The sequence below is a fragment of the Procambarus clarkii genome, chromosome 58, assembly GCF_040958095.1.
Source record: "Procambarus clarkii isolate CNS0578487 chromosome 58, FALCON_Pclarkii_2.0, whole genome shotgun sequence".
In the NCBI taxonomy this organism is placed as follows: Eukaryota; Metazoa; Arthropoda; class Malacostraca; order Decapoda; family Cambaridae; genus Procambarus; species Procambarus clarkii.
In genome coordinates, this window is record NC_091207.1 from 28559158 (window position 1) to 28575275 (window position 16118).

The following is a 16118-nucleotide window of genomic DNA, read 5'->3' on the forward strand; positions in this document are numbered from 1 at the left end:
TCAAGGTAACCTCAAGGTATAGTTGGCTGAGAAGTGCGTTCTGGCTACTAGGTACGACATATATATATATATATATATATATATATATATATATATATATATATATATATATATATATATATATATATATATATATATATATATATATATATATATATTTGCGAACAAGCCTGAATGGTCCCCAGGCATATATGCAACTGAAAACTCCACACCCCAGAAGTGACTCGAACCCATACTGAGTTTTCAGTTGCATATATGCCTTGGGACCATTCAGGCTTGTTCGCATTTGTTTTGCTCAAGTGACCCCAAAAATGAGGTGATTTGATAAAATACTATGCCCAAGACTACCAGCAGAGCTGCGCCGTCGGGATGATGGGCAAATAGCCTGGGCTACCATCATCTTTTGTACGGTCGTGATGGTCGAGCAGTTAAGGTCTCCTGTACACCAGTTGCATCGAATGAAGTATACTATATGTTAGACAATTTTTTAATTCATTAATTAAGGAGGGAGTTCCATATATATTGGGTGTTTTTGTGTATGGCGCGTTTGTTTAGATTTAGTCAGACTCGAGAAATATCAGAGAAATATCGAGAAATACTTCTGGTGTGATACCTCTGCGGGTTCCATTATGTCTATCTAAACAAGAGTTTCAAAACATGATTAGAATTTATGAAAAAGGTTTTGTAAGAGTAACTAGCACAAGAGAATGTGTGGAGTGAGTGTGTATATCATGTATACACAAAATGGTCGAGCCCCAAGGCCGGCCCCTTTGTGGGAAATAGCATTATGATCAAATAATAGGGAAGATGGTGCAAGGTAGGGAAAATGGTGAAGGATAAAAAGGTTGTGTAGGGGAGAGAAAGTGGTGTAGGGTAGGGAAGGTAGTAAAGTTACATAGCATACATAAATATTTATCAACAAAATAAAAACTACTAAATTAACGAAGCCTTATTTGCGCATTTTACTGTTTATATATTTCAACTTTGAGTTAAAATACTGAGCCGAAACGCTGCACGTACTAGTTAGTGACTTTACAAGATTGTAATTACTATGCTATGTATACCTTGAGGTTACCTTGAGGTGCTTCCAGGGCTTAGTGTCCCCGCGGCCCGGTCGTCGACCAGGCCTCCTGGTTGCTGGACTGATCAACCAGACTGTTGGACGCGGCTGCTTGCAGCCTGACGTATGAATCACAGCCTAGTTGATCAGGTATCCTTTGGAGGTGCTTATCCAGTTCTCTCTTGAACACTGTGAGGGGTCGGCCAGTTATGTCCCTTATGTGTAGCGGAAGCGTGTTGAACAGTCTCGGGCCTCTGATGTTGATAGTTCTCTCTTGAACACTGAGGGGTCGGCCAGTTATGTCCCTTATGTGTAGCGGAAGCGTGTTGAACAGTCTCGGGCCTCTGATGTTGATAGTTCTCTCTTGAACACTGAGGGGTCGGCCAGTTATGTCCCTTATGTGTAGCGGAAGCGTGTTGAACAGTCTCGGGCCTGTGATGTTGATAGTTCTCTCTTGAACACTGAGGGGTCGGCCAGTTATGCCCCTTATGTGTAGCGGAAGCGTGTTGAACAGTCTCGGGCCTCTGATGTTGATAGTTCTCTCTTGAACACTGAGGGGTCGGCCAGTTATGCCCCTTATGTGTAGCGGAAGCGTGTTGAACAGTCTCGGGCCTCTGATGTTGATAGAGTTCTCTCAGAGTACCTGTCGCACCTCCGCTTTTCAACGGGGGTATTCTGCACATCCTGCCATGTCTTCTGGTCTCATGTGATGTTATTTCTGTGTGCAGGTTTGGGACCAGCCCCTCTAATATTTTCCACGTGTAAATTATTATGTATCTCTCCCGCCTGCGCTCAAGGGAGTACAGATTTAGGCTCTTTAGTCGGTACCAATAGTTTAGATGTTTTACTGAGTGGATTCTAGCAGTAAAGGATCTCTGCACGCTCTCCAGGTCAGCAATTTCTCCAGCTTTGAAAGGGGCTGTCATTGTGCAGCAGTACTCCACTCTAGAGAGCATTGTGTATCCTCACCATACCAATGTACTTTCTTGTATATATACAAATAAATAAACAAATAAGTTAGAGAAGATGGTGAAGGGTCGGGAAGTTGATTGACTCTTTTTTATTATTAACAGGCTTAGGTATACACAACACTATACGGCTGCTGCTCTATTCTATCTGAAGGATTGCAAAATGTAAATAAAAAACTAACTACAAGTGTGCCTTTTTTGTTATTAAGCCCGATACGATAGTTTACCGAGAAAGTATACTTTACCCCTGAGCATAATTCAGGTTTGCATCAGTTTAGTGTCAGTATAAAGTGTAAGTTTGAGCATTATTACAGATGGTTTACCTCGTAGTAATCTGTAATTTTTTCACAAAAGTTATTTGTTACCCAAAATATTTGTATTTTTGTAAGTATTTTAAATAAAAAATACACAAAATTTTATTTTTGCTAATTATGAAGAAAGACTAACTTAGTGCTCTTTTTTGAAACAAAAATAGACACTTTTGAATTCAATTATTCATTTATTGAAGAAAAATAAAATAAGAGACAATATCAATACTAAAGTCATAATCAAACTAAAGTTCGTAATGCCTTAATACAACATATCCAAAATTATTAATGCAGAGTAGGATTCGAATCCCTGGACGAGGAATTCCCTCTCACCCACAGTACCAATTGCTTCCAGGCCTAAGTAGGCCTATGAGAGACATTGACAGGACTAGTTAGACGTGGGTCTCTGGAGGCCCTCTAGTAATACTGGAGAGGAACGCTGGCATCTCAAGAACACACTCAACTTTCACTTCTTCACAAGACGTTATTTACAAGTTCTCTGTGGCTCTCCTCTTCCGGCCGAACGTGTGACTGAAACCAAGTCCAAAACTGTTGGACCTGTTGGAAATAAAGTTTTGTTTTAACATTTAAGAGAGAAATATTAATTAATGAAGGTTCTTCACGAGACAAACTTTTAGCTGAAAACATCAAATATAATCTTACGTGGAAAGGAAGACTATATGCCACTTACAAACTGTATATCAATACATGACAGGATCTATAGTAATGACACTGACGAATGTTGTACTGGGGCAAATTGCACATGTTTACAGTGAAGGGTGTAGCAGGTGTTTAGACTGAAGGGTGTAACAGGTGTTAACAGCGAAGTGTGACGAGAACAGCTGGAAGAGAGGCCTACCTGCCGCCTCCACCCCGGGAGTGTTGAAAACCGGCGGTGATGGAGGTCTGTTTGTTGGGCTTGAACTCGTAACCCAAATTGGCTCCCACGTTCCTCTCGCTCCCAAGGCTGCATCATGGTATACAGATTACTACATTATCTGTGCTACTGTATAATTTATTGTACTAAATATTTGTTTATATGATCTATATATAGATGAATATTTATCAAAATATAAAAACTGTGCTATATTAACGAATCTTAATTTGTACATTTTACTGTTTATATATTTCAACTTTGAGTTAAAATACTGAGCCAAAGTGTACCAACAGTTTACAATAACAATGATAAACAGTGGAATATGGTTGTCTTACCCGGGAACTTTGGTGTGGTCAACACTGAGGCCGCCTTGGATTGTGTGTTTGTCGAAGGTGTGACCCAAGTTGATGCTAGCGCTGTCTCGCCGAGCCCTGCAACACATGCAACACTTCATATATCACAGTCCCCAGACCCGTGCAATACAGAGAACACACTACATATTATAGTCCCCTGAGCCTTGCAACACATAGAACACTACACATGTTAGTCTTATTACACCTCTCTGCCTTTTTTATAACATTTACACAACTCTTCCTCTAAGGTTTTTATTAGCAATTCGTTACACAAGTATAATATATTATGCTGTGAGGAGAGTCCACTTACCCACCACCCCGGTGTTCAGTGTTGGCGGATCCGGATACTGTGGTCTGTCGCTTTCTTCGTTCATGACTCAAACCAACTTCACCAGAGTTTAGGGACGGTTCTCGTCCCTCGTCATGCACCAAATATGGATCAAGCTCCTCGTCCGACGTGTAAATTGGCGCCAGATTGGTATCTTGTGTTGGTGTGCTGGTGAGCTGCAGCGACGAGCCCTGGAGGGGGCTGCCTGTCACCACTGCTAGGAGCAGGGCGCTCACTGTGAGTGTTGTCTGCATGTTAGACTCTTGCTGAGGACAGTGGTGACGGACTCTCGGCTCCAGGAGGTTATATACTCCTGGACAAATTGTGGGAAATACCTTCAACCAACAACAGCAAAATGATTTGTTGTCATTGTCTGATCGTGTCCTTGACTGTGAGACGCAACAATCTGTCCTGCTTGGAGTTCCCGTCACTATTTTCCCAGTGTTATTGAAACGTTCCCTCTGCTGAAGTAAAAATAAATATTTTTAGATTTTTTGGAAGGCAATCATCGACTTGTATCTATTTATACATTTCATAGTATATTATCATTATACATGTTTGAGTAAAATGTTAAATTAAGGAGTCTGTATGGAAGCATTATAACCTAGTCTACGATAATGCTGAGGCAGTATGGTCATCCAGAGACTGACTCCATATATACTGTTATTACCTCACCTAACAGTACATACCTATACGTGTCTTCGAGGGACGGATGTTTAGCTCTTAATGCCCCCCCCCTCCCCCCGTACAAGCCGTGGTTTACATGTTGCGTTAATATTCTAACTATTCTGACGTTTGAATTCTTTGCCGAAACTGGCTTTAAAGTTGTGGCTCGTGGTGGCTTCCAAACCTTCTTTCAGAGCATTTCTCTTGTTGGACATGCTCGTACTACTTGCACAGGGTACGAGCATGTCCTTATATTTCCTCGACTCGTGTGAGTAAATATATTCAGGAAGGCATTCAACCTAGTCTTAGACGAGAGTGGGATCAAGCAACACAACAGTCAGACTTATACATGTGCAGTAAGCATGCGCAATGCAACAGAGGTATCACTACCAGCATTCTTATCCTCGTACATCGCTGCCTGCTAATTAGTAGTGAAGATCCTGACAGAGCACATGAGGGACCCGGAAGGAGCTCACGATGTAGAGGTTACCGAAGGAGCCAGTTAGTGGGATACACACTAGCTGGCCCACCCACCCCTCGCCCCGACCACCAGCGCCAAAAGATCACAGACAAGCTCACTAGGAGAGTCCCATAAGGGAAAAGTTTACCTAAATAATGCTCGAAAATGCATTTGCGAGAACAAAGACCGCCTCCTAGTGGAAAATTCACACCCCATGCAGGGAATTTATAATCTGCCGTACTCAACTCAACTCTGGGAAATCTCTTTAATCACGACACTCATCGTATTGGTGTAGCCCTTCGTCTTGCCGTCCCTGTCCTCACCGTAGACAGGTGTAGCTATGGAAAAGAATTAGGCAGATCAATACAGCCATCACAGTCATATGCTGTAAATCATAGGGGGCAAGACTGCAAGACCTTAAGAAATCTATGGCGTCATCAAGAGGAGCCTCGCCACAGTCCGCTGCCCGTCACAAAGATAACAGCACCTATACAGCTCCAGCGGCACTCAGAAGTGTTCGGTCGGGGTCGCCATGCTTCCCCTGTATTCGTTTGCCTTGTTCGGGTTGAATGTAGACACAGTAGTCGCTCCTGTATATATTTATTGACCGAGACAACAAGGTATATATCTGGCCAACCGAGGTCCACCTTAGTCTGGGTCTGAGAGAGAACTGAGGCTGCTGGGAGCATTGCTGATGCTCCTCTGTCTGGCATGACGTAAGAGGCCTCCTTGCCTGTGATTGGTTACATTTCAACTGACATAGAATTTGAGTATAACACCTGGAAGGATGGTAAGCTAGTGATGTGGGACTACACACGTGCCTCCACACTGGTCAGTACCTATACCTTCAATACAGAGCAATCGATGGAGCTGGCGAAGCTGCTTTCAGGGTAACCCAGCAAGCCACTTGATACAGAGGTCTGGCACATTGCTACAGTTTTGTTCCGATTGGCTTGGCAACCCTTGGTTCGTGGGGCAAAGGTGGACTGAAGTTCCTGAGAATTGGGCGATAAACTAATTAGGATTACAAAAGACCAAAGAGCGACAAGTGCAGAGACCGGGTCGCCCAGGGCAACGAGAGAGCCAGAAGAAGACAAATTGAAAAGCAGAGACGGACTTACAACAACACACAGAGACAGACAGACAGATAGAGGCAGGTAGAGATAGAGAGAGAGAGAGAGAAGGAAAGATAAGAGAAGAGAGAGGGAGTTTGAAGAGCGAGAAGTAGAATGGAGGATATTTAAATAGGGGAAAGGAGAGAGAGAGAGAGAGAGAGAGAGAGAGAGAGAGAGAGAGAGAGAGAGTGAGGGGTGGAAAGAGACGAGAAGTATGAAATATGGAGAGGGGAGAAAGATGGAGAGGGTGGGAGAGAGGGAAGGAGGAGGAGGAGTATGGGGTGCACAATAACACAGGACCTCACACACGTCACACACACACCAGGAAGGCGTGCGCCGATAACCCTCACTCAGCAACACACGCAAAAAATGCTTCCAGAACCAATACAAAGAGGTCGGTACACTCACCTTGCCCCGTCATCCTCCAGCACTCACCTTCACCGTCATCATCCTCCATCACTCACCTTCACCGTCATCATCCTCCAGCACTCACCTTCACCGTCATCATCCTCCAGCACTCACCTTCACCGTCATCATCCTCAAGCACTCACCTTCACCGTCATCATCCTCAAGCACTCACCTTCACCGTCATCATCCTCCAGCACTCACCTTCACTGTCATCATCATCCAGCACTCACCTTCACCGTCATCATCCTCCAGCACTCACCTTCACCGTCATCATCCTCCAGCACTCATCTTCACCGTCATCATCCTCCAGCACTCACCTTCACCGTCATCATCCTCCAGCACTCACCTTCACCGTCATCATCCTCCAGCACTCAGCTTCACCGTCATCATCCTCCAGCACTCACCTTCACCGTCATCATCCTCCAGCACTCACTTTCACCGTCATCATCCTCCAGCACTCACCTTCACCGTCATCATCCTCCAGCACTCACCTTCACCGTCATCATCCTCCAGCACTCACCTTCACCGTCATCATCCTCCAGCACTCACCTTCACCGTCATCATCCTCCAGTACTCACCTTCACCGTCATCATCCTCCAGCACTCACCTTCACCGTCATCATCCTCCAGCACTCACCTTCACCTTCACCGTCATCATCCTCCAGCACTCACCTTCACCGTCATCATCCTCCAGCACTCACCTTCACCGTCATCATCCTCCAGCACTCACCTTCACCTTCACCGTCATCATCCTCCAGCACTCACCTTCACCGTCATCATCCTCCAGTACTCACCTTCACCGTCATCATCCTCCAGCACTCACCTTCACCGTCATCATCCTCCAGCACTCCGCCCTTCTCCCGCCTTCAGAATATCATCAGTCTAGAGGAGGAATCTCAACGAGCCATGAAAATGTTCAAAATAAAACGAAAAGGATCAAATATATTCTTATCTACAAAAAAGAAAAAGAAAAAATGCTGACGCATAAGCAAGATCCAATTATTGTGTAAATATATTTTACTAGCGGCATGAACTCAGAGCTCTCGGAAAACTGGTTCCGGAGTGCCCCATGAAGCATTGTGTGAGATCAACGGCAAGTTCCCGAAATTCTGAAATGGTTATTTATGCTGTCGGTGGGTGCGGGAGATTCCCATTGGTTATCCTGATCTATATAACCTGCTGGAGCCAACAGTCCGTCACCACTGTCCTCAACAAGAGTCTAACATGCAGACAACACTCACAGTGAGCGCCCTGCTCCTAGCAGTGGTGACAGGCAGCCCCCTCCAGGGCTCGTCACTGCAGCTCACCAACACACCAACACAAGATACCAATCTGGCGCCAATTTACACGTCGGACGAGGAGCTTGATTCATATTTGGTGCAAGACGAGGGACGAGAACCGTCCCTAAACTCTGGTGAAGATGGTTTGAGTCATGAACGAAGAAAGCGACAGACCACAGTATCCGGATCCGCCAACACTGAACACCTGGGTGGTGGGTAAGTGGACTCTCCTCACAGCTTAATATATTATACTTGTGTTACGAATTGCTAATAAAATCATTGGAGGAAGAGTTCTGTAAATGTTATTAGAAAGGCAGAGAGGTGTAATAGGACTAACATGTGTAGTGTTTTCTATGAGTTGCAAGGCTCAGGGGACTATAATATGTAGTGTGTTGACTGTATTGTAAAGGTCTAGGGACTATGACATGTAGTGTGTTGAAAGGGTCTGGGAAACTATAACATATGAAGTGTTGCATGTGTTGCAGGGCTCGGCGAGACAGCGCTAGCATCAACTTGGGTCACACCTTCGACAAACACACAATCCAAGGCGGCCTCAGTGTTGACCGCACCAAAGTTCCCGGGTAATACAACCATATTCCACTGTTTATCATTGTTATTGCAAACTGTTGGTACACTTTGGCTCAGTATTTTAACTCAAAGTTGAAATATATAAAGAGTAAAATGGACAGGTAAAGCTTTGTTAATTTAGTACAGTTTTTGTTTTGTTGATAAATATTTATCTATTTATAGATCATATAAACAAAGATTCAGTACAATAAATTATACAGTAGCACAGATAATGTAGTAATCTGTATACCATGATGCAGCCTTGGGAGCGAGAGGAACGTGGGAGCCAATTTGGGTTACGAGTTCAAGCCCAACAAACAGACCTCCTTCACCGCCGGTTTTCAACACTCCCGGGGTGGAGGCCGCAGGTAGGCCTCTCTTCCAGCTGTTCTCGTCACACTTCGCTGTTAACACCTGTTACACCCTTCAGTCTAAACACCTGCTATACCCTTTTCTATAAACATGAGCAAATGATCCATTACAACATCCGCCAGTGTCATTACTATAGATTCTGTCATGTATTCATATACAGTTTATAAGTGTTATAAAGTCTGCGTTTCCTCGTAAGATTATATTTGATATTTTCATCGCAGCTCAAAGTTTGTCTCGTGAGGAACCTTCATTAATTATTATTTCTCATTTAAATGTTACAACAAAACTTTATTTCCAACAGATCCAACAATTTTGGAGTTGGTTTCAGTCACACGTTCGGCCGGAAGAGGAGATCCACAGAGAACTTGTAAATAACGTCTTGTGAAGAAGTGAAAGTTGAGTGTGTTCTTAAGATGCCAGCGTTCCTCTCCAGTGTTACTAGAGGGCCTCCAGAGACCCGCGTCTAAAAAGTCCTGTCAATGCCTCTTATACTAATAGGCCTACCTTGGCCTGGAAGCAACTGGGAGTGTGGAGTCACAAGGAATTCTTAGTCTAGGGGTTCGAATTCTACAATACATTGTTATTTCTTTCATCATTTCATTATGAACATTAGTTCAATATTGCCCATAATGTTATCATTGAACAATATTATAGACGTATTTAAATAAATTTAACAATAGAACGGCTTATTATTATTATCTGGATAATCTTTAGTAAGTTGGTCTCTTGTGTTACTTTGTTATGCTCACATGCTGACCAAAGTCTGGTGAGGGTGACGTTACAAGCCATGTTACAAGCATGTTACAAGTACTGCCATATCTTCCCCTCTTGTTGTTGCTGTTCCTTACTCGTGTACCGTCTTGATGGATGAGCATCTTGACGCTTCGACGAAGGAGCAAATTACCAGCAGGAATATCGGAAACGTCAAGAGCCAATGTGACGTGACGGAGATGCTGGAGCACGGAGCACGGAGCACACACACACACACACACACACACACACACACACACACACACACACACACACACACACACACACACACACACACACACACACACACACACACACCTCAATCATCTCTCAATGAATGAATTAATGAACTATGAGGAGAAAGCTCCAAACCATTACGACTATATAGCACTGGGAAGGGGTCAGGATAAGGATTTGGGATGGGACGGGAAGGAAGGAATGGTGCCCAACCACTTGTGGACTGTCCAGGATTGAACGCCGACCTGCATGAAGCCAGTCCATCGCTCTACCGTCCAGCTCAAGTGGTTGGGTAAAATCACTTGTCTCGCTTCGTGTGTCGTAGATATTATTTATACAGTATTCACACAGCCGTGAATATGCTGATATTTATATTAATAAAACATTCTTAAACATTAACACAACCCATTAAAACATTTTACCACCTTTTAAAGTATTCAGAGCAACAAACCTAACAATACTTAAACATTAACACAACAACCCATTAAAACATTTTACCACCTTTTAAAGTATTCAGAGCAACAAACCTAACAATACTTTCAAACATTAACACAATAAATTATCAGGAAAGTAGAAATAGCAGACTGTGAGTCACAATAACGTGGCTGAAGATATGATGACCAGACCATACACCACAAGATGAAGACACGACGACGTCTCGGTCCGTCGAAATAGCATTGACCCGTGTCAAGGTCCCCCATGTAGGTCAAGGTCCCCCATGTAGGTCAAGGTCCCCCATGTAGGTCAAGGTCCCCCATGTAGGTCAAGGTCTCCCATGTAGGTCAAGGTCCCCCATGTAGGTCAAGGTCCCCCATGTAGGTCAAGGTCCCCCATGTAGGTCAAGGTCTCCCATGTAGGTCAAGGTCCCCCATGTAGGTCAAGGTCCCCCATGTAGGTCAAGGTCCCCCATGTAGGTCAAGGTCCCCCATGTAGGTCAGGATCCCCCATGTAGGTCAAGGTCCCCCATGTAGGTCAAGGTCCCCCATGTAGGTCAAGGTCTCCCATGTAGGTCAAGGTCCCCCATGTAGGTCAAGGTCCCCCATGTAGGTCAAGGTCTCCCATGTAGGTCAAGGTCCCCCATGTAGATCAAGGTCCCCCATGTAGGTCAAGGTCCCCCATGTAGGTCAAGGTCCCCCATGTAGGTCAAGGTCCCCCATGTAGGTCAAGGTCCCCCATGTAGGTCAAGGTCCCCCATGTAGGTCAAGGTCTACCATGAAGGTCAAGGTCTCCCATGTAGGTCAAGGTCTCCCATGTAGGTCAAGGTCCCCCATGTAGGTCAAGGTCCCCCATGTAGGTCAAGGTCTCCCATGTAGGTCAAGGTCTCCCATGTAGGTCAAGGTCCCCCATGTAGATCAAGGTCCCCCATGTAGGTCATGGTCCCCCATGTAGGTCAAGGTCTCCCATGTAGGTCAAGGTCCCCCATGTAGGTCAAGGTCCCCCATGTAGGTCAGGATCCCCCATGTAGGTCAAGGTCCCCCATGTAGGTCAGGATCCCCCATGTAGGTCAAGGTCCCCCATGTAGGTCAGGATCCCCCATGTAGGTCAAGGTCCCCCATGTAGGTCAGGATCCCCCATGTAGGTCAAGGTCCCCCATGTAGGTCAAGGTCCCCCATGTAGGTCAGGATCCCCCATGTAGGTCAAGGTCCCCCATGTAGGTCAAGGTCCCCCATGTAGGTCAAGGTCCCCCATGTAGGTCAGGATCCCCCATGTAGGTCAAGGTCTCCCATGTAGGTCAAGGTCTCCCATGTAGGTCAAGGTCCCCCTTGTAGGTCAAGGTCCCCCATGTAGGTCAAGGTCCCCCATGTAGGTCAAGGTCCCCCATGTAGGTCAAGGTCCCCCATGTAGGTCAAGGTCTCCCATGTAGGTCAAGGTCCCCCATGTAGGTCAAGGTCTTCCCTAATAACAGCCCAGGAAGCCAAAGTGGGAAACAAAAATCTTGTAATATATTGCCTGATAACTGAGTCACACTTGGCTAGGTCTTCAAGGTCAGTGAGTCAAGCTGACAGTCTCTCGCCAGATCACTGTCTCAAGCTGACAGTCTCTCGCCAGGTCACTGTCTCAAGCTGACAGTCTCACACCAGGTCACTGTCTCAAGCTGACAGTCTCACACCAGGTCACTGTCTCAAGCTGACAGTCTCACACCAGGTCACTGTCTCAAGCTGACAGTCTCACACCAGGTCACTGTCTCAAGCTGACAGTCTCTCGCCAGGTCAATGTCTCAAGCTGACAGTCCCACACCAGGTCACTGTCTCAAGCTGACAGTCTCACACCAGGTCACTGTCTCAAGCTGACAGTCCCACACCAGGTCACTGTCTCAAGCTGACAGTCTCACACCAGGTCACTGTCTCAAGCTGAAAGTCCCACACCAGGTCACTGTCTCAAGCTGACAGTCTCACACCAGGTCACTGTCTCAAGCTGACAGTCTCACACCAGGTCACTGTCTCAAGCTGACAGTCCCACACTAAGTTACTGTCTCAAGTTGACAGTCTCACACCAGGTCACTGTCTCAAGCTGACAGTCTCACACCAGGTCACTGTCTCAAGCTGACAGTCCCACACCAGGTCACTGTCTCAAGCTGACAGTCCCACACTAAGTTACTGTCTCAAGTTGACAGTCTCTCGCCAGGTCACTGTCTCAAGCTGACAGTCTCACACCAGGTCACTGTCTCAAGCTGACAGTCTCACACCAGGTCACTGTCTCAAGCTGACAGTCCCACACCAGGTCACTGTCTCAAGCTGACAGTCCCACACCAGGTCACTGTCTCAAGCTGACAGTCTCACACCAGGTCACTGTCTCAAGTTGACAGTCTCACACCAGGTCACTGTCTCAAGCTGACAGTCCCACACCAGGTCACTGTCTCAAGCTGACAGTCCCACACTAAGTTACTGTCTCAAGTTGACAGTCTCACACCAGGTCACTGTCTCAAGCTGACAGTCCCACACCAGGTCACTGTCTCAAGCTGACAGTCCCACACCAGGTCACTGTCTCAAGCTGACAGTCTCACACCAGGTCACTGTCTCAAGCTGACAGTCTCACACTAGGTCACTGTCTCAACCTGACAGTCCCACACTAAGTTACTGTCTCAAGTTGACAGTCTCACACCAGGTCACTGTCTCAAGCTGACAGTCCCACACCAGGTCACTGTCTCAAGCTGACAGTCCCACACCAGGTCACTGTCTCAAGCTGACAGTCCCACACCAGGTCACTGTCTCAAGCTGACAGTCCCACACCAGGTCACTGTCTCAAGCTGACAGTCCCACACCAGGTCACTGTCTCAAGCTGACAGTCCCACACCAGGTCACTGTCTCAAGCTGACAGTCCCACACCAGGTCACTGTCTCAAGCTGACAGTCCCACACCAGGTCACTGTCTAAAGCTGACAGTCCCACACTAAGTTACTGTCTCAAGCTGACAGTCTCACACTAAGTTACTGTCTCAAGCTGACAGTCTCACACCAGGTCACTGTCTCAAGCTGACAGTCTAACACCAGGTCACTGTCTCAAGCTGACAGTCCCACACCAGGTCACTGTCTAAAGCTGACAGTCCCACACCAGGTCACTGTCTCAAGCTGACAGTCTCACACCAGGTCACTATCAAGCTGACAGTCCCACACCAGGTCACTGTCTCAAGCTGACAGTCCCACACCAGGTCACTGTCTAAAGCTGACAGTCCCACACTAAGTTACTGTCTCAAGCTGACAGTCTCACACCAGGTCACTGTCTCAAGCTGACAGTCTCACACTAAGTTACTGTCTCAAGCTGACAGTCTCACACCAGGTCACTGTCTCAAGCTGACAGTCTAACACCAGGTCACTGTCTCAAGCTGACAGTCCCACACCAGGTCACTGTCTAAAGCTGACAGTCCCACACCAGGTCACTGTCTCAAGCTGACAGTCTCACACCAGGTCACTGTCTCAAGCTGACAGTCTCACACCAGGTCACTGTCTCAAGTTGACAGTCTCACACCAGGTCACTGTCTCAAGCTGACAGTCCCACACTAAGTTACTGTCTCAAGCTGACAGTCTCACACCAGGTCACTGTCTCAAGCTGACAGTCCCACACCAGGTCACTGTCTAAAGCTGACAGTCTCACACCAGGTCACTGTCTCAAGCTGACAGTCTCACACCAGGTCACTGTCTCAAGTTGACAGTCTCACACCAGGTCACTGTCTCAAGCTGACAGTCCCACACTAAGTTACTGTCTCAAGCTGACAGTCTCACACCAGGTCACTGTCTCAAGCTGACAGTCTCACACCAGGTCACTGTCTCAAGCTGACAGTCTCACACCAGGTCACTGTCTCAAGCTGACAGTCTCACACCAGGTCACTGTCTCAAGCTGACAGTCTCTCACCGGGTCACTGTCTCAAGCTGACAGTCTCACACCAGGTCACTGTCTCAAGCTGACAGTCTCACACCAGGTCACTGTCTCAAGCTGACAGTCTCACACCAGGTCACTGTCTCAAGCTGACAGTCTCACACCAGGTCACTGTCTCAAGCTGACAGTCTCACACCAGGTCACTGTCTCAAGCTGACAGTCTCACACCAGGTCACTGTCTCAAGCTGACAGTCTCACACCAGGTCACTGTCTCAAGCTGACAGTCTCACACCAGGTCATTGTCTCAAGCTGACAGTCCCACACCAGGTCACTGTCTCAAGCTGACAGTCTCACACCAGGTCACTGTCTCAAGTTGACAGTCTCACACCAGGTCACTGTCTCAAGCTGACAGTCCCACACCAGGTCACTGTCTCAAGCTGACTGTCCCACACTAAGTTACTGTCTCAAGTTGACAGTCTCACACCAGGTCACTGTCTCAAGCTGACAGTCCCACACCAGGTCACTGTCTCAAGCTGACAGTCCCACACCAGGTCACTGTCTCAAGCTGACAGTCTCACACCAGGTCACTGTCTCAAGCTGACAGTCTCACACTAGGTCACTGTCTCAACCTGACAGTCCCACACTAAGTTACTGTCTCAAGTTGACAGTCTCACACCAGGTCACTGTCTCAAGCTGACAGTCCCACACCAGGTCACTGTCTCAAGCTGACAGTCCCACACCAGGTCACTGTCTCAAGCTGACAGTCCCACACCAGGTCACTGTCTCAAGCTGACAGTCCCACACCAGGTCACTGTCTCAAGCTGACAGTCCCACACCAGGTCACTGTCTCAAGCTGACAGTCCCACACCAGGTCACTGTCTCAAGCTGACAGTCCCACACCAGGTCACTGTCTCAAGCTGACAGTCCCACACCAGGTCACTGTCTAAAGCTGACAGTCCCACACTAAGTTACTGTCTCAAGCTGACAGTCTCACACTAAGTTACTGTCTCAAGCTGACAGTCTCACACCAGGTCACTGTCTCAAGCTGACAGTCTAACACCAGGTCACTGTCTCAAGCTGACAGTCCCACACCAGGTCACTGTCTAAAGCTGACAGTCCCACACCAGGTCACTGTCTCAAGCTGACAGTCTCACACCAGGTCACTATCAAGCTGACAGTCCCACACCAGGTCACTGTCTCAAGCTGACAGTCCCACACCAGGTCACTGTCTAAAGCTGACAGTCCCACACTAAGTTACTGTCTCAAGCTGACAGTCTCACACCAGGTCACTGTCTCAAGCTGACAGTCTCACACTAAGTTACTGTCTCAAGCTGACAGTCTCACACCAGGTCACTGTCTCAAGCTGACAGTCTAACACCAGGTCACTGTCTCAAGCTGACAGTCCCACACCAGGTCACTGTCTAAAGCTGACAGTCCCACACCAGGTCACTGTCTCAAGCTGACAGTCTCACACCAGGTCACTGTCTCAAGCTGACAGTCTCACACCAGGTCACTGTCTCAAGTTGACAGTCTCACACCAGGTCACTGTCTCAAGCTGACAGTCCCACACTAAGTTACTGTCTCAAGCTGACAGTCTCACACCAGGTCACTGTCTCAAGCTGACAGTCCCACACCAGGTCACTGTCTAAAGCTGACAGTCTCACACCAGGTCACTGTCTCAAGCTGACAGTCTCACACCAGGTCACTGTCTCAAGTTGACAGTCTCACACCAGGTCACTGTCTCAAGCTGACAGTCCCACACTAAGTTACTGTCTCAAGCTGACAGTCTCACACCAGGTCACTGTCTCAAGCTGACAGTCTCACACCAGGTCACTGTCTCAAGCTGACAGTCTCACACCAGGTCACTGTCTCAAGCTGACAGTCTCACACCAGGTCACTGTCTCAAGCTGACAGTCTCTCACCGGGTCACTGTCTCAAGCTGACAGTCTCACACCAGGTCACTGTCTCAAGCTGACAGTCTCACACCAGGTCACTGTCTCAAGCTGACAGTCTCACACCAGGTCACTGTCTCAAGCTGACAGTCTCACACCAGGTCAC

At 47.0% G+C, this 16118-nt stretch overlaps 3 protein-coding genes across 3 annotated transcripts; 2 read left to right on the plus strand and 1 right to left on the minus strand.

Annotated features, from left to right (window-relative positions):
- Positions 1-2507: 2507 nt before the first annotated feature.
- Positions 2508-4181, minus strand: LOC123749212 (uncharacterized). The gene is made up of 4 exons (XM_045731326.2): positions 3877-4181; positions 3549-3644; positions 3196-3303; positions 2508-2894 (listed from the first exon to the last, which is right to left on the minus strand). Exons 1-4 carry the CDS (start codon positions 4146-4148, stop codon positions 2825-2827), a joined length of 546 nt encoding a protein of 181 aa, XP_045587282.1. The 5' UTR covers positions 4149-4181; the 3' UTR covers positions 2508-2824.
- Positions 4182-6504: 2323 nt separating this feature from the next.
- Positions 6505-7428, plus strand: LOC123749210 (protein roadkill-like). The gene has a single exon (XM_045731324.2). It carries the CDS (start codon positions 6505-6507, stop codon positions 7426-7428), a length of 924 nt encoding a protein of 307 aa, XP_045587280.2.
- A 314-nt stretch (positions 7429-7742) lies between these two features.
- LOC123749211 (uncharacterized) lies at positions 7743-9440 on the plus strand. The gene is made up of 4 exons (XM_045731325.2): positions 7743-8038; positions 8308-8403; positions 8650-8757; positions 9063-9440. Exons 1-4 carry the CDS (start codon positions 7767-7769, stop codon positions 9130-9132), a joined length of 546 nt encoding a protein of 181 aa, XP_045587281.1. The 5' UTR covers positions 7743-7766; the 3' UTR covers positions 9133-9440.
- Positions 9441-16118: the final 6678 nt, after the last annotated feature.

Excerpts from the sequence above, each read along its gene's own strand:
- LOC123749212 (XM_045731326.2), bottom strand. The coding sequence starts at position 4,148 with ATGCAGACAACACTCACAGTGAGCGCCCTGCTCCTAGCAGTGGTGACA. Across the intron at positions 3,645-3,876 it reads ACTGAACACCGGGGTGGTGG|GGCTCGGCGAGACAGCGCTA; the intron begins GTAAGTGGACTC and ends CATGTGTTGCAG. Across the intron at positions 3,304-3,548 it reads GACCACACCAAAGTTCCCGG|CCTTGGGAGCGAGAGGAACG; the intron begins GTAAGACAACCA and ends ACCATGATGCAG.
- LOC123749210 (XM_045731324.2), top strand. The coding sequence starts at position 6,505 with ATGCTTCCAGAACCAATACAAAGAGGTCGGTACACTCACCTTGCCCCG.
- LOC123749211 (XM_045731325.2), top strand. The coding sequence starts at position 7,767 with ATGCAGACAACACTCACAGTGAGCGCCCTGCTCCTAGCAGTGGTGACA. Across the intron at positions 8,404-8,649 it reads GACCGCACCAAAGTTCCCGG|CCTTGGGAGCGAGAGGAACG; the intron begins GTAATACAACCA and ends ACCATGATGCAG. Across the intron at positions 8,758-9,062 it reads TCCCGGGGTGGAGGCCGCAG|ATCCAACAATTTTGGAGTTG; the intron begins GTAGGCCTCTCT and ends TATTTCCAACAG.